The sequence below is a fragment of the Orycteropus afer genome, unplaced genomic scaffold, assembly GCF_000298275.1.
Source record: "Orycteropus afer afer isolate SDZICR_OR568_19922 unplaced genomic scaffold, OryAfe1.0 scaffold00026, whole genome shotgun sequence".
Taxonomy (NCBI): Eukaryota; Metazoa; Chordata; class Mammalia; order Tubulidentata; family Orycteropodidae; genus Orycteropus; species Orycteropus afer.
In genome coordinates, this window is record NW_006921613.1 from 15,985,867 (window position 1) to 16,003,424 (window position 17,558).

General features: G+C 43.1%; 1 protein-coding gene across 1 annotated transcript in view; it reads left to right on the plus strand.

Annotated features, from left to right (window-relative positions):
* Positions 1–15,757, plus strand: part of SPG11 (SPG11 vesicle trafficking associated, spatacsin) — an 85,084-nt gene extending 69,327 nt beyond the window's left edge. Inside the window, exons 31-40 of the mRNA XM_007935232.1 lie at positions 6,115–6,254; positions 7,101–7,299; positions 7,647–7,784; positions 10,731–10,864; positions 11,601–11,708; positions 13,211–13,379; positions 13,868–13,956; positions 14,146–14,301; positions 14,976–15,127; positions 15,577–15,757. Coding sequence (XP_007933423.1) covers positions 6,115–6,254; positions 7,101–7,299; positions 7,647–7,784; positions 10,731–10,864; positions 11,601–11,708; positions 13,211–13,379; positions 13,868–13,956; positions 14,146–14,301; positions 14,976–15,127; positions 15,577–15,757 — 1,466 coding nt within the window. The remainder of the gene's footprint in view (positions 1–6,114; positions 6,255–7,100; positions 7,300–7,646; positions 7,785–10,730; positions 10,865–11,600; positions 11,709–13,210; positions 13,380–13,867; positions 13,957–14,145; positions 14,302–14,975; positions 15,128–15,576) is intronic.
* The last annotated feature ends 1,801 nt before the right edge of the window (positions 15,758–17,558 follow it).

Consider the following 17,558-nt stretch of genomic DNA (forward strand, 5'->3'; position numbering starts at 1 on the left):
AAGGCTTAAATTTTTTCCTCAGTTCTTTCAGCTTGAGAAATGCTGAGCATGTTCTTCCCTTTTGGTTTTTTAACTCTAGGTCTTTGTACATTTCATGATAGTAATTGGCTTTGTCTGCTCGAGCTGCTCTTTGAAACTTCTGTTCAGCTCTTTCATTTTGTCGTTTCTTCCATTTGCTTTAGCTACTCTCCATTCAAGGGCAAGTTTCAGAGTCTCTTCTGACATCCATTTTGGTCTTTTCTTCTTTTCTTGTGTTTTTAATGACCTCTTGCTTTCTTCATGGATGATGTTCTTGATGTCATCCCACAGTTCTTCTGGTTTTTGGTCAGTGGTGTTCAGTATATCACATCTATTCCTTAGATGGTCTCCAAATTCAGGAGGGATATATTCAAGGTCATATTTTGGCTCTCATGGGCTTGTTTTAATTGTCTTCAACTTCAAGTTGAACTTGCATATGAGCAGATGATAGTCTGTTCTACAGTCAGCTCCTGGCCCTGTTTTGGCTGAAGATACTGAGCTTTTCCATTGGCTCTTGCCACCGATGTAGTCAATATGATTCCTGTGTACTCCATCTTGCAAAGTCCGTGTGTATAGCTGCCATTTGTGTTGTTGAAAAAAAGGTATTTGCAATGAATAAGTTGTTGGTCTTGCAAAATTTTATCTGTCACCAAGGCCAAATTTTCCGACTACTGGAGATTCTTCTTTGTTTCCAACTTTTGCATCCCAGTCACCAGTGATCATTAACACATCTTGATTGCACATTTGGTCAATTTCAGACCGCAGAGGTTGATAAAAATCTTCAATTTCCTCATATTTGGCTTTGGTGCTTGGTGCATAAATTTGAATAATAGTAGTATTAATGGGTTTTCCTTGTAGGCTTATGGATATTATCCTATCACTGACAGCACTGTACTTCAGAACAGATCTTGAAACATCCTTTGTGATGATGAATGCCACGCCATTCCTCTTCAAACTGTCATTCTCGGCGTAGTAGATCATATGGTTATCTGATTCAAAATGGCCAAAACCATTTCAGCTCACTAATGCCGAGGATATCAATCCTTCTATTCCTAGTTTGCTGAGAATTTTTATCGAGAATGGATGTAGAATTTTTGTCAGATGGTTTTCTGTATCCATTTATCTGATTATATAGTTTTTCCATTTTATACTATTGTCATGATGGTTTACATTGATTTTTGATTACTGAACCAGACTTGGAGTCCCAGGATAGACCTCACTTGATTGTAGTACATTTGAAAAAAAACATATATTGCTGGATTCAGTTTGTTAAAATTTTGCTGAGGATTTTTAAATCTGCGTTCATATGATACTGATCTATACTTTCCCTTTTTTGCAGTGTCTTTGGTTTTTGTGTCAGTAATGTTAGATTCATAAACGGAGCTGCGAAACATTCATTCCCTCTTCTATTTTTCTGGAAGATGTAGTGCAGAGTTGATGTTATTTCTTCTTTAAATGTTTAGTAGAATTTACCAGTAAAACCTTCTGAGCCAGGAGATAGCTTTTTCAGAAGGTTTTTAACTTCAAATTCAGTTTCTTTAATAATTATAGAACTATTCAGTATATGTATTTTATCTTCAGTGAATTTTGGTTGGTTGTTGTTTTGGTTACCTAGTACTGCTCTGACAGGAATATACCACAAATGGGATGGCTTTAACACACAGGAGTTTAGTCTTAAAATTTGGAGGCTTTAAGTCTGAGTTCAAATGCCAGACTCTAGGGGTTGGGTGAAAGCCCCTCAGCCTTGGGCTTTAGCTCTGCCTCTGCTCCCAGCCCATTGAAGCTGGAGGCTTCTCTTCACTCAGCTGCTGGCTGCTGAGGCTGACAAGGCCAAGGTTTGACAGGTAAAAAGGCACAGTCCCAATGTTACCAAACCACACAGCAGGCCATTGAAGTCCATTGCAAATCCCAAGATCGGCAGAGCATGGCAGCCTGCTGAACAACAACATGGCTACATGCAGGGTTCAAGCGTGCCATCAGCTGGAGACTGTTCCCAAAGGCTTCTCCTTATATACAGGAAGCAGACCACATCCCTAAGGGCTGCCTTAATCAGCTGCTCACAGTAGATTCCACCATGAAGTTAAATACTAGTCTCATCATGGGGAATACTGCATCCAGCTGCCCAGCCACTAAACCAGGCCCAGCCAAGTTGACACACAAACTTAACTACCACAGTTCCACCCCTTGTCAACTTGACAGCTGTACGGATCTTCAGTGGGTGGCACCTGTACAGATCTCCTTCACTGTGTGGGTCCAGTCCCCTAGTTTCTGAATGGTGGCCTCACCTCCTTGGCCTGGCGGCCCATTCCTCTCCCTCTTGGGCATGGCAGCCCTGTCCCCTCACTCTTGCTCAGCGGCTATGGCTCCATCCCACTGGCTCACGTGAACGAGCAGCCCCACACTCCAGAACCAAGTTGGTGAAGGTCTGACTCTTTGAACATAGGGGTTGTGGTGGTTCCACCCCCAAAGGCCATGGCCCTACCCTTCAGGCTGAGGCAGCTCTGCCTCCTGTCTCCTTGGTCTCTCAGCTTCTGCCAATTAATGCAACCCACTCTGCCGGCAATCTGCTGCCTCAGAAGCACTCAGCTTTCTTGTTCTGTGGGCCAGCCAACCTGCTACTCTATTTCATGCCAGTCTCTTCTACCAATTAACACCCAAAGGCAACCCACTCCACCACGAAGCCGCCTACCTAGTGGCATCCAGCTTTCTCCTTTGTGGGCTGGTAAGGCTGTCCTATCTCATGCTGGTCTCTGGGCTCTGCTACTGCCGTCTCTCATGCTGATCTCTCTGTTCTGTTTCCGCCATCTCTCATGCTGGTCTTTTGGCTCTGCTCCTGCCATCTCTTATGCCATAAGTCAGGGTCTCTCTGCCAGGGTCTCGGGTCAAGGATGCACTCCACTCCTGTGTCCACATTTTAGGTATCTGTCAGAACAGCACCCCCCTCTCTCAGTACCAAATGTGTTACGTTAGTCTGGGTTCTCTAGGGAAGCAAAACCAGTAAAGCTTACAGAGAGAGAAAAAAAAAAATTAGGAAAATGGCTCACACACTTACACAAGCTGACAGGTCCCAAGTTCTTGGATCAAACATCAAGGTGGAGGCTTTTCCTGACTCACACAGCTACAGAGGCTGACGAGCTCAAGGTTGGCAGGCGGTATACCAGCTGTTGACTCCAACGAATGACAAATCCAAGATCTCCAGGTCGAATGGTGGATTTTTCACTCACGGACAGTTGTAGGCAGCATAGTAGGATCCCAATCCACAGAAAAGTCTCTTTTTCACAGGATATCCATAAATACATTGGAAGCAGGCCACATCCCTAGGGAAACTCCCTTTCAATGGATTGGCTGCTCAAAACATATACATCAGATCTCATCATGAGAATAACCCACATCACAACTGATTAAACCATTCAGAATTGTGGTCCAGCCAAGTTGACACATAATCCCAACTATCACAATTGTGGTTTTTGAGGAAACCTTTTTTCTCATGCTTTCTTTTGGGTTATTTAAACATTTTTTTTAGTATTTAATTTACTTATTATGGTGTCTACTTACCTCTTTGCATAAGTGTTTTTAATTGGTTGCTTTAGGAATTACAGTACATTCTTAACATTTCAAACCAAGATTCAGTATTTTACCACCTGAAGTGAAATATAGAAACCTTAGATGGGGCAATCTACTTCCATAGTGATACTGCCTCAGAAACCCAAGGAGGGGTCACTATGAGTTGGATCCGACTCGATGGCAGTGAGTTTGGTTTTTTTTTGTTTGTTTGTTTATCACCATATAGGTCACTTTACCTTCCCCTTGTATGTTCTAATTATCTTATTATATGACATCTACATACATTGAAAACCTCATCAAACAGTGCTATAGTTTTTGTTTTCAGCTGAAAGATTTATGTTTAAAAACTCAAGAAGAGACAAATAGTCTATTATATTTACTCAGATGTTTATAGTTTTTGTTGTTCTTCCTTCATTCCTGATGTTCAGGTTTCTTTCTGGTTGCTTTTTCTTCTGTCTGAAGGATTTCCTTTAGTAATTCTTTTAGAGCTGTTTGCTTACAACCCATCCTCTTAATTTTTCATCATCTGAAATCTCAGATGTGTCTCTATTTCATCTTCATTCCTGATGGATATTTTTGTCAGATATAGAAAATGGGTTATTTTCTTTCAGCACTTTAAAAAGGTTATATACCACTTCCTTTTGGCCTCTGTAGTGTCTGGTGAAAACTCTTGGCCAAGTGACAGGACAGAGCAAAAAGTAATAGTGCTTCACTCTACCTTCTTGGGACCAGAGCTCCTCCAATCAGAAGAAAAACTCAGAGTTCTGGCTCTTGACAGGTGTGCTTGTAGCCTCTGCTACCACCACACGTGGATTGCTTGGGAGCTGGGGCAAGCCCAGGGCCTGGTGAGTCCCCTTTTCTGCTACTTCAGCCGGCACGGGATACCTCATTTTATTGCACTTCACGTTATTGTGCTTCACAGATAGTTTTTTTTTTTTTTTTTTACAAATTGAAGGTTTGTGGCAATTCTGTGTCAAACAAGTCTATTGGCACCATTTTTCCAACAGCGTATGTTCACTTCATGTCTCTGTTACATTTTGATAATCTCACAATATTTTGAACTTTTTCCATAACGCTATTGCAGTTAATAGACTACAATATAGTGTAAACATAGCTTTTGTACACACTGGGAAACCAAAAATTTCTTGTGACTCGCTTTATTGGGATATTCGCTTCATTGCGGTGCTCCAGAACCAAACCCACAGTATCCTCAAGGTGTGCCTGTACTAGGGCGCTTCTCCGGGAGCTCCCTCCGCAGCTCAGCACTGTCGTCTGCATTCAGGCTGGGCTGCATGTGGGGGTGGGGGTGGGGTGTTAGTGCAAGGGAAACAAGATGGTAAATTTACTGCTGATCTGATGATACTTCAAACTCTGGTCTTCTTCCCCAGTCAAGCTGCTACTCTTCATTTCCACAGCCCTCATACAGCTGTTCCATGCATTCGTCCAGGTTTTATGCTAGAGTTGCATGGGAGAGACAGGGTAGAGGGTGCATATGCCACTGTACCAAGAATGTCACTACACTCCATTGAAGCGCATTTTAAGCTGGGGAATTAAATATTATAAACTTAGTATAACAAATCACACAGTACAGAAGTGCATAAAGTAACAAGTGAAAGTCATTTACACATTCACTTCTGCCCCTGGCACACTCCCCAGAATGATGTCTTTTACACACACACACTTTTTTAATTACAGAAATGAGATTATTTGTTCTACAACATTTTCCGCTGTCAGATCATGCAGATTGACCTCATTCTTTTTAATGGATGCAGAATATTGTACTAAATGGTATTTCCTGATTTATTTTAAAATTCTTTATGTACATTTAATTTTTTTTTAATTACGAATGGCTTTTCATTTTAATGTGACTCTAAGGCATCTATTGAGACAATCCTAGGTTTTTGTGGCTTGCATTTTCTAAAGATCCCACTGGGTATATGGAAGATTGATTTGGGGAAAAGGGGAGGTGGGCAGCAGGGGACAGTTGACAGCCTCTCAGGTACAGGTGAGGAAGGCTGGAGCTAAAACAGTGATTGAGGAGACACAGTCAGCTCGACCTGGTGCTTCACTGAAATGAAGGGAAATTGGGAGTGAGTATGTGTGGAGGAGAGTCTGGTGGACATCTTGGCGCTGATCTCAGTGGTGTTCATTAGGTGGCCTTGAATCTTCCATTGTTGTTGTTGTTGTTATGTGCTGTCGAGTCAGACCTGACTCATAGCGACCCCTCCTTTGGTTTCCGAGGCAGTATCACTGTGGAAGTAGATTGCCCCATCTTCCTTCTGAGGAGTGGCTGGTGGGTTTGAACCGCCAGCCTTTGAATCTTTCATAGCAGGTGCAATCTTTGAGGTACCCTGGGCTGGGTTTTCCTGGGAGAAGGTAATGAAAGCAGATTAAATGGGATCCTGTCAGAAGTGGTCACAGATTATGGGGAGTCATGGGGGTACCATACAGGGAGCTATGAGCATATAGGTAGAGGTCAGTCAGGGCTGGGGGTGCCTTAGCACCTTCCTTCAGCCTTGTATTTGCTTCCAGCTACAAGTTTGGATAGTCAGTCCTTTGTGATGGTGCCCCCCAGTGATGAAGTGGTGACTGACCTAGAAACTCTGACAAGCAAATGCCTCCATGGGAAGAACTACTGCCGGCAAGTCCTCTGTCTGTATGAACTTGCCAAGGTATGTGCGCCAGAGGGTGGGGAAGGGAGGAAAGCAGGAAATTGGAGGTGGATTTTGGGTATCGCCATGTCCCGAGCGTGAACGGAGAGTAGAGTACGTGCCAAGATGCTGGCACCCATAAGGCCGTTGAGGAACAGTGGTCACTGGGTCATGTGCCAGGGATATTTGAGTTTGGCTGCAGCTCACCACCCAGAAACTGTGAGCCCTGGTTCTTCATCTGTAAACAATCATTTGACCATTAGGGGCCTTTCCAGCTGTGAGAGATCGTGATTGCTCAGAGCTTTCCATATGGGAGAACCCAAAACAGATTTTAAAAGGGAATGTGATGACTCTGAAGTTGGGAGTCAGAGGAGCCGGGTTTGTGTGTGGCTTCATGCTGGCTGGGGGAGAAAAACAGTAGACTCTGTGGAAGGGGAAGGACACGGGAAAAAGAAAACCAAGCGCTGAAGCCCTTTGTGTTGGATAGGGCTTAGAGACATCTTTGGAAATTTAGACCTTTGTTGCTGCCATGGGAGTGATAAGGAAGGTGCTTCTGCCTTTTATTTAGATTTCTTCTGTTTGATTGCGTTTGAAAAGCTCAGTGTTCCATGAGAGCCCTCTCGTGGTGAACACATCACCTGATGGTTTCTGAAGACAAGCCCTTCTTTTGCTTGGATTTGGCTCCTTGGTGAAGCGATAGAAAGGGTTAGAAAATAGTACTTGCTGCTTCTAAGGTTCCTGCTCAGAGAGAGGATCTTTAAGCTCAGAAAACAGTGGAGTCTGTCCACACAATTTGAGAAAGGGCTGTGTTTTGCTAGCTTTTTCCTGGCTCCTAACAGTAGCTGACTGGCTCTGCCTTCCTCTCAGGAGCTGGGCTGTTCCTATGCAGATGTCGCCACTCAGGATGGAGAGGCTGTGCTGCGGGCAATCTTGGCCTCTCGGCAGCCAGACCGATGCAAGCGGGCCCAGGCCTTCATTAGCACACAGGGCCTCAAGCCAGACACCGTGGCTGAACTGGTGGCCGAAGAGGTGACAAGGGAGCTGCTGACCTCATCAGAGGGAACAGGTGTCTGCCCCCAAGCTGCCCCAGTCTCTCAGACAGCATTCTCAGGTTCCCGACATTAAGGATTTCGAAGTTACACTCATGTACATCCTGTAGGGTGCCCTCATTTTCTGGTTACGCTGGTGGGAGAACACATTGCTTTTGTTTGTTGCTTTTTATTGTGTTCTGATTATGCTGGTAGCTGTGCCCTTCTCTGAGCTAAAGAACTCATGCTGTCCTGTAAGATGACCATGGAGCTTAATGGAAGGAGAGCTGCTGAGGGCACAGGGATCTCCTGGGAAAGGGCTCCCCTCTTCCTCCCAGCTCTCTCATGGCAAAACCTGCACCGTTCTCCACATCTTTCTATTCAGGACATAAGCTGATGTTCAACCCTGCAGAGGAAAGCCAGATATTTCTCCAGCTGACCATGCTGTGTCAAGACCGTACATTAGTAGGCATGAAATTGTTGGATAAGATTTCCTCCGTTCCCCATGGAGAATTGTCCTGCAGTAAGTTTTTGGCCTTTTCTTATGTGTTTTGGGCCCAAATAAGTCTCCAAGAATTCTCCCAGAGTCATTCTTTCCCAAACTCAATTTGGGTCCTTGTTCCTGCTCTGGATCCCTACCCCTCCAGCATTGTTTGTAAGCTCTTGGTAGAAAGCTGTAAGTTTGCAGAAGAAAATATGAAAAAGCACTCCAAAATATAACACACAAAAAGGCAGCCTTTTAATATTTGATATATTTATCTTATTTTACTCTTACATAACCCTGCCAACTGGATGTTACTGTCCCATTTAGAAGTGAGGAAACTGAGGCTTACAGAGGTTGATTAATTTATAGCTATTGGCAGAGCTGGTATGTGAAGCTAGTCTGTGTGATTTCCAAGCCTGCTAACTTTCCACAGTGTGTCGTTCATTATAGTCATTCAGTAGTATGTGTCTCTGATCTTTTTCTATGCCAGTATATAGAGTTTTACATTTCATAGCTGGCATTATATTGTGCATATTGTTTATAATATTTTTACTTTATTAATATACTGACATTGGGAGCTCTGTTGGCATAATGCCTAAAGGCATTTGACTGCTAACCAGAAGGCTGGCGGTTCAAACCCACCAGCCACCCCTCGGAAGGAAGGTTGGGCAATCTACTTCGTAGTGATACCACCTCGGAAACCCAAGGAGGGGTTGGTGTGAGTCAGATCTGACTCGACGGCAGTGCGTTTTAATATACTGACATTAGCATCTTTCTATGTTATCAGATATTTTTCTGCAATGTCATTTTTAGTGGTTATGGTTATATCTTGTTGTTGTTGTTATGTGCCATCGAGTCGGACCAGACTCATAGCGACCCCTCCTTGGGTTTCCGAGGCAGTATCACTACAGAAGTAGGATTTCCCAACCTTCCTTCCGAGGAGTGGCTGGTGGGTTTGAACCGCCAGCCCTCTGGTTAGCAGTCAAGTGCCTTAGCCACTATGCTACCAGAGCTCCCTATGGTTATATACTATTTTTTAATTTTCATTATTTTCTTTCATATAATCAAAAATAATTTTTTATAACCTACTGTGAGACTTTCAGATTGCCTCCAGTTTTCTGCTGTTTTAAGCAGTGTGATAAACATCTTTATAGACAACTTTCTGTGCACATCAGGCTTACTTCCCTCAGATAAATTCCTGATTTGACGGGTGCCTATGTTTAAGGCTGTCACAATAGGTATCTATATCTGCATCTCTCTATAAATAGCCAAATTTCACTCCAGAAAAAAAATCCTTTTCACTTGCACTTAAGCAGTGTGCATTTGAATGTAATTTCCTGGATCCCATCATAGTTTGCAAATTTGATAGGCTCAGAAAAAGCATTTTACTGTGGGTTAGCTGACAAATAAATGGAGATTCTTTGAAGTTAAAGACTTCCATTTTTTAAATAGCCTCCTGTATCTTTTTTTAAGTCTAGTTCAACAGTTAGAGTACCAGCTGTGTGCTAGGTACTTGGAACACTGGGATCCAGTGAACAAGTTAAATAGCAGTCCTGGACACTCCCAAATGAGGAGTGTAATACACAGGAATAACCCAGACTGATGAGGTCAAGAAAAGTTTCTGGGGGAACATCCAAGCTGGGACCTGAAGGATCGGTAGTCAAGTCAAGGGCATTCAGTAGTCAGTGGGAGACGGGGAGGGCTCCTGCACATGCAAAGGCCCAGAGGGCGCAGCGTATCTTAAGGATGAGAACCTCTTTTATATCCTCAACATTGGAAATATTTTTGTTTGTCTTTTTATTGTACTTACAGGGATTGTGAGCGCGTAGTAGTTTTAAATTTGTATGCAGTCAGATCTTTCATTGATCTAGAAAGGCAATTGCAGAACCACCAAATGACACTTGATTAGCTCCTGAGGTCCTCCATTGAGCTACAAGCAGAGAGTATCCTTCAGTTCATGTTGACAGGAAACTCCACCAGTTTGTCTGCAGAGAAAGTTTCTCCATCTTTAGAAAGCAAGAGTCCCTTGCTCTCACTTTTTGGACCTTTTGGAGATACAGTCACTGTGTGACTGACTGTCTTTGAAGATAGAGTTAATCTCTGCGCTGTCATTGAAAGAATACAGGTATCCCCACTTTACAAAAGATTGCTTTACACCACTTCACTTTTACAAAAGACCTGCATTATTAACTGTTTTTGCTAACCAAAAGAAATCTAAAGAGGATTTTCACTTTTATGAAAAAAAGGCAAAAAAAAAAAAACTAGCCTTCAGCGTCTGTTTTGCAGTGAGCCATTAAAGAGGCAGGGCACACCCTGAGCAGCAAGAGTGGCATCAGCAAGCTCCTTCCGCAGGAAACAGACTGTACATACATTATTTCTACTTTACATAGGGTGTCTGTTTATAATATCATTCCTGCTTTTACTATATGTTGTGTTATTTTAGGCTTTATGTGTTATTGGATATGATTTGGCAAGTTATTTTTTGGGGAATGCTCAAAAATGTTTCCCATACAAATTAATGGTAATTACTTCTTTGCTTAACACCATTTTATCTTACAAGAGTTTTCATAGGAATGCTCCACTTTCAGATGGGGGGAAACCTGTAATTCAGGCATTGTCAGGGGCTATCCCAGAACTACAAAAAAAAACAAAAAAACACCAAAGTCACTGCCATAGAGTCAATTCTGACTCACAGTGACCCCCCATTGGGTTTCCAAGGCAGTAAATCTTTACAGAAGTTGATTGTCCCATCTTCCTTCCATGGAGCAGATGATGGGTTTGAACCACCAACCTTGTTAGCATTCAGATGCCTTAGTCACTGCACTACCAGAGCTCCTTGTTGCAGAGCTAGAGCTGCTGAAGTCAAGGACCTCACAGGACTGTTGTCAGAGCCCTCTCCAGACAACTCCTTTAGAGAGTAGTTGGCCAAAGACTTACAACCCTGTCTTAAGAGTGCCTGTACCACCCCCCCACCCCCCCACCTAGCCACAGAGCTGCTGATCCTGGCCCATCATTGCTTCACTTTGACATGCCATATGGAGGGCATCACCCGAGTCCTTCGAGCCGCCCGCCTGCTCACAGACAACCACTTGGCCCTCAATGAGGAGTATGGGCTGGTGGTAAGTAAACCCCTCAGTCCTCACCTTCCACCCTCAGGAAAGCTTTGAAAAGAGCAGATAGTCTGGGGCTCACCTCAGAGCTGATGTGGCCTCAGGCCCTTTTGCCTTTTGATACCATTACCTACTTGGTAGTTGGCTGGGCAGTCAAACCCAGCCCAACCCTTTGTTCTCGGAGTCTGTCAGAACCAGCGATTGCTCCAAAGGAACAGAAAGCAAAAGGTTATCTGCCATGCTCAAGGGCTGACACACACCCTTGCCATGGAAATTAGCTTTTCTAGAGGGCTAAGACAGCTGCATTCCCTCAAAACAAGTTCAGGTCTGCCTCTTAGCTCAGAATTGAAATGAGGTGACGACTCGAGCATCGTGTATTTTTCCACATTCTCTGGGCCAGAGGCTGACCTGAGAGGCTAAGCAAGCCATTGGCCATGTTAATAAGGAGTGACAGAAAGAGGAGGCATGCCTGCCCAGAAGAGTGGCACTTCGGCACTTAGTGGTCACATTTAGAGACAACAGAGGGAATGGCTAGTAGTATCCATATGACTGACATCTTTGACTCCTCCAGAAGTGGACTGCAGTGAGGGACAGGAGTGGGAGGAGAGCTAAGGCTAGCAGCCTGGCCATTAGCCCATCACTCCGGGAGCTGGGCATCGGAAAGCAATTAAACTGGTAAGGGTAGTGGTCTGTTTCAGAGAATTCCAGATGATGATGTAATACTGTCCTCCCCAACTATCCTCAGGTACGTCTCCTCACTGGCATTGGAAGGTACAACGAGATGACATATGTATTTGATTTGCTGCATAAAAAGCACTACTTCGAAGTGCTGATGAGGAAGAAGTTGGATCCGGTAGGTGTGAAGCATTCTGAGCTCCAGGATGACATGGTCAAGAGTTTCAGATTTTCTCAGGAATAATCCTAATCAGGGTGGATCCCTGGGCTATGGAAGGAGGGAATTTGAGACTTCCCCAAGATGTACACTGTTGACTCAGTGGGTTAGACTAGACTAAGTAGTGACCGTGCTGGCAGATGCCACATGTTGAATGTGAGTTTGGCCTCCACCTTGGCCTCTGTCCTCTGTCTCTACTGCCTGAATGGCTGCTCCAAGAGGAACAGAAACCCTCCTTGAAAGCCGAGCTGAAAGTGGATTGACTAGCTGAGGCTGTGTCTGAGAGCTTTCCGTGACTACCCAGGTAGCAGGGGAGCAGTTTTCATGAGACTATGAGAAGGTGTGTTGCTGAGTGAGGAATTAAATGCATAGGGCTGTGCCAGGAAAGCTGGGGAGCTATTTATGATAACCACCAGGAAAGGAGGTGGCTTGGAAGCAAAGCCTTAGTTGCCAGGCCTCTGGGCCTGTCTGTCTTCAGCATTCTGTCATCCATCTGTCATTCATAGAGCTGCTCCATTACTTGTACTGATACCATCTCTGAAGAGTTAAAAACTAAGGTGCACTTTTGGCTCCCGGGAACTTGGGCCCAGCCAAGCAGGACTGAGAGAGAAAGCAGAAAAACATCTCTTCATTGCAGAGCCAGTCAGCAGACAGACCAGCCATCAGGAGGAAAGCAAATCATGGACATGGTTGCACCTTCAGGACCCCCCTCCCGTGGGGTTTTTTTAAATTGTTGTTTTTGAGGCAGTTTTGTTTTTGCATTTAAATATTCTTTTAATAACTTATTTTTTTCTGATTACAAAAGTAATGCATATTCAATATAAGACACTTGGAAAATGGAACAACACAGAAAAAAAGCCCTCCATGTCTGTCCACCATCTGGAGACAGCCCCTGCTGACAGTTTATACATGTACCAACAAACACATACATACATATTTACATATTTTAACAAAACATAGGCTGTGCAGATATGAAATAGTCTGTTTTTGCACTTAATGGTAAGTGTTACCATGAGTATTTCCCAAATCACCAGATAGTCTTCTACCATCAGTTTTAATGGCTGCATGTTATTCCATTATTTTATCTGTATTTTAGACATTTAGATTGTTTCTCATTACTGACAGTATCTTTGTTACTGTCCTCTGAGCACTTTTCTCTGCCTGTTTCTTGTAGGATTGATTCCTAGAAGTGGAATTGTTTTAAGAGCAAAGCATATGTACATTTTGAAGGCATCTCACTTCTGACATGTCTTACCAGTCACACTCCCTTGAGCACAGCAGCATGCCTGTTTCCCTGTACTCAGGACAGCATACATAAGCTTCTGTATTCTTTTTCAGATTTGCTCATATTTTCCTTTTTCTTGAGTTTTTAAGGAACTTTAAGTATAAATTAAGGGACTGTCATTCCTGCCTTCTGTGTGGTCCCTGGCTGAGACTGTGGTATTCCCTCTCTTCCTGGGTAGAGTGGCACCCTGAAGACAGCCCTTCTTGACTACATCAAACGCTGCCGTCCTGGGGACAGTGAGAAGCACAACATGATTGCCCTTTGTTTCAGCATGTGCCGGGAGATAGGCGAGAACCATGAAGCAGCTGCCTGCATCCAACTGAAATTGATTGAGTCTCAGCCCTGGGGTGAGCAGAGGTCACAGCATATCCCCAAGGCACTGATGCTAGCCACGGAAGGTTTTTAGGGCTAAGGCAGGCAAGAGCCCACGAGACTAGCTGTTAGAAGCCAGGGTGGGTATTAGTTATGTAGTGGGGCTCCAGTGGGGTAGATAATGAGATAGAAGGTCTTAGAAGGTATCTTATACCTCTAGGGATCTGTAGCCTCTGCAACCACGGTATTACCCACCAGGAACCCATGTATCCACTGATGTCCAGGATGAGCCTTCCTTGATGTTTCAGAAAAGGACCTAAAGGGGACGTTAAAGTCTGCTCCAGAATGAAGCTAAGAGTCCCAGGACGTGCATTTACTCAGCCTTCACCTGAGTGAGGCATCATTCCTGCCTCCCCATACGTGAGCTGGGATGTTTCCGCTCCAGCCTACCATCACTGTGAATGGAGTGGGAACAGCCTGCCTTAAGTCTCAGACCCAACAAGTCTCCTTCCTTCCCCTGCAGAGGAAAGCCTCAAAGATGGGCACAAGCTGAAGCAGCTGTTGCTGAAGGCCCTGACGCTGATGCTGGATGCTGCAGAGAGTTATGCCAAGGTGACCAGAGTCTTATCCCAGACCAGCTTTGGGGCTTGATATCTGTAGAAGGAATTTTGTCCTTGGGCTCTTTTAGGGTAGAGAAAGGGGACTCATGGGCCAACCAGGGACAGAAAGGGTGAGTACAGTTGCTGGAGGATTAACATGGGAGATGAGTGTCTTTGTTTTCCCTCTACCCTTGTCCCTCAGGACTTCTGTGTGAGACAGGCCCTACGCTGTCATCAGCTCACTAAGTTGATAACATTGCAGATTCACTTTCTGAACACTGGCCAGAACATCATGCTCGTCAACCTGGGCCGCCACAGGCTGATGGACTGCATCATGGCCCTACCTCGGTTCTACCAGGTGAGCAAGAGAGAAGACTCTAGCCAGTACTGCCAGCATGGCACTCAGACTGAGTGATTTGCCTAGGTCCCCAGTTCTCCTGATTTAGCTGATACACCACATTCCCTCTTTTCCTGGTAGTACTTCTCATTAACGTATTTTTTGGGCAAAGATGTTAGAGAATGGTGAGAAGTCACCCATGCTGTTAGGCCAGCAGATACATAGCCACCTTTGTCCCCTAAGACAATTGGGGTGAGGAGTAATGTCTCTGTGAGTGGTCCGGCAAGCATCTCTTAGCCCCAGCAGTTTAGGAATGTTGCACCCAGGTTAGCACAGGGAGTTAGGCCTGGTGGGAGACTGGTTTGAGCCCTTTAACAAGTAAGGATGGCTGTCAGGGAATCAGCCCTTTCTCATAGAGTGAGCTGGTGGTAACAATAAAGTTGTTATTCTCAGCAGTTTTATCAAGCCATTGTTGAGGAAGATTAAAAACAATGAAGGAAGGAGTCTGGAGGTTTGAGGGAGAAGTGTCAGACTAACACCAGACTTTTCATCCTGAGCCCTGATCCGCAGAGCCTTTTACATAATTGGTAATGATCACATTCACTGTATGAGTTACCTATTGTTTCCTAGAACAATTTCCTTCAATTTTACATCGAATAGGCTCTGATGGCTTTCTTCCCTCCTGTTCTTTTAAGGCTTCCATTGTGGCCCAGGCCTATGACTTTGTTCCAGATTGGGTTGAAATTCTGTACCAACAAGTGATTCTTAAAGGCAACTTTAATTACTTGGAAGAATTTAAGCAGCAGAGGTTACTAAGATCCAGTATATTCGAAGAGATTTCAAAAAAGTAAGTTTAAGAGGTGATGAGAAGCATTTCTCCTTGCCTCTGCTTTGAGGTAAGGCATGAATAAGAATTTTATGGCCAAGTACTATATACCTTTAGCTACCCCCTGAGAAGGCAGAGAGTACCTTAGAGGAAGAACTCTTTTAAAAGATACATGTAAACAATGAATAAGAACAGAATCATATGGCACTTACACTAATAATGGGAGGATAGCTACTCAGCTTGCCTAAGGTTTCCTTTGGAGTACTGCATTTATTCTAATGTAAGTGAGCATTAAGATATTTTTAATGCAGTTGTTTCAATGTTTATGAAGCAGCTCCCAGTACTAGTCTATGTATCATTTCCCATATTTCAGCATCCTCTTTTTCAATAGGTAGTGAGGAGTGTCAGAGCTAACAGCACTCACTCACCAAGATGCAAGATCTTAACCTGTACACTGTTTCTTTGTCTAGATACAAAAAACATCAGCCTACTGACATGATGGTGAAAAACCTGAAGAAGTTACTCACATATTGTGAAGATGTCTATCTGTATTACAAGCTGGCATATGAACACAAATTTTATGATGTTGTAAACATGCTTCTGAAGGACTCTCAGACAGGATGCTGTCTAAAGGACATGCTGGCAGGTTAGACAGATTAAGATGACATTAAGGTAATTACTGCCAAGATGTCATGGGTGCCTTTTTACCCTTGTACTGCAATGAGGTCCTGGCAGGTGTCCATCATCAGTGTAGAATATTGGTGGAATTTTGTAGTCTGAGTTGTAAAACACCAGGACCATTCCACATTAGTCCTTGTGAGTATTAGGCAAAGAATGAAACAGACTTTTCACAATGAAGTTCCCACTTAACTGCTCATCTGTGCCATTTTATATGGCTATTAAGTATTACTACCAAAAGCTTTATCTTCCTCAGGATGGCTTCTATTTTAGATAAAATGCTGATTAAAGAATACCTGTACCTGCAGATTCCAGTTTCAAAGGAATTTAATATTATTTACACAGTTAAGGAACCGGTGATTTATTTCCATTTGTTAGAAACTGACTCCCTATAATAAAATAGATTGTAAATTCAGTATGTCATTATTACTAAGGTACTCCTAGCCCTTATCAGTCATAAAACCATCTTTGCTGTAATTATTGCTGTGTAGTTACTGCTTTCTATTAATCCCTTAATTAACTCAGATGGCCTTTCTTTCCACTTAATAGTCTACAGAGCTTTGATTGAAAATCCTATTTCCTATGCAGAAGAAAGTAAGAACTCTCCCCTACCTCCATTCTGTGATGATTAAAAAACAAAGTGAACAGACTGCAATCACAAATTGTGGTTAAACAGCTTATGATAAATAATAAAGAAGGCCACCCTAATCACTTATGGATGACTAATTGTACATTATATCACTGTTAACAACCTATCCCCCCCCCCCAGAGTTATAGGCTTAATTACTCTAAATAAATACTTCTTTTAAGATATTAGATCTTCTTTGTCTTTAAACAAAATAATTTTCCCAAATAAATAAGAGGAAGGCATCCCTACACCTCTGTTGCTCTTAAGGGTGACACTATTAAGAACCTGGCCAATTATTCTTGTTTTAAAGCTGTAACTACTGGTCAGGCATTTATTAAGCTTTAGTAAGTATACAGAGAAGACTTCTAGTCCCAAGAGCTGTTCTCTACTCTCCAGAAATACCTCTTGGGAGGTAACACAAAAAAATTAAGTCCTCACAATAGTGATTTTATTAAATTAGTTGCTTTATAAAACACTGCAGATATCGTAATTGTTAACATAACAATTTACCAAACTGTAGTTAACTGGTGCAGTTTGCTGAGCATGTTTTATAAAGGAAAGGAAATGCCAAAACCCTATTAAAGTTGTTCCACTGCAGCCTAGGAGAACAAGGGAGATTTGTTTCTCAGACATTAAACCAGGCAATTAAAACAGGTGAAGTTTCCCTCCCCCATCCAAAGAATGCCATCAGTAGAAATTGATTCTGATAAATATAAACTAGACAGTCTTTGTATTCAAAGAGATTCCACAACTTGAAATGCAATAATGGAGAGGTTTATCTTCTTCAATTTGAAAGTTGGAGGGTTTTGGTCATTTAATTTTTAAGTATCAAACCTAGTGGCTTTTTAGCCGCAGTATCTTCACTCTGAGATAAGCAGTCTTCTTCACATCATATGTTTAATATCCTCACGCTCAATTTTAAGACAAAGCAATTTTAATACTAGGTGCACAAGACATGCCCTTGGTGCAAACTGCTTTTCTTGACAAGTTATGAAGTAGTTCAAGGAGGTATGGTTAAGGCTGTATTACTGAATGGTGCTGGTAAATACTACACAATTGTTTGTCATGTTGCAACCTTCTTCCCAATTTAGTGACTGCTGCTTTGGAATCAGATAGCAACAATGACAACATTATTAGGATTTTTTC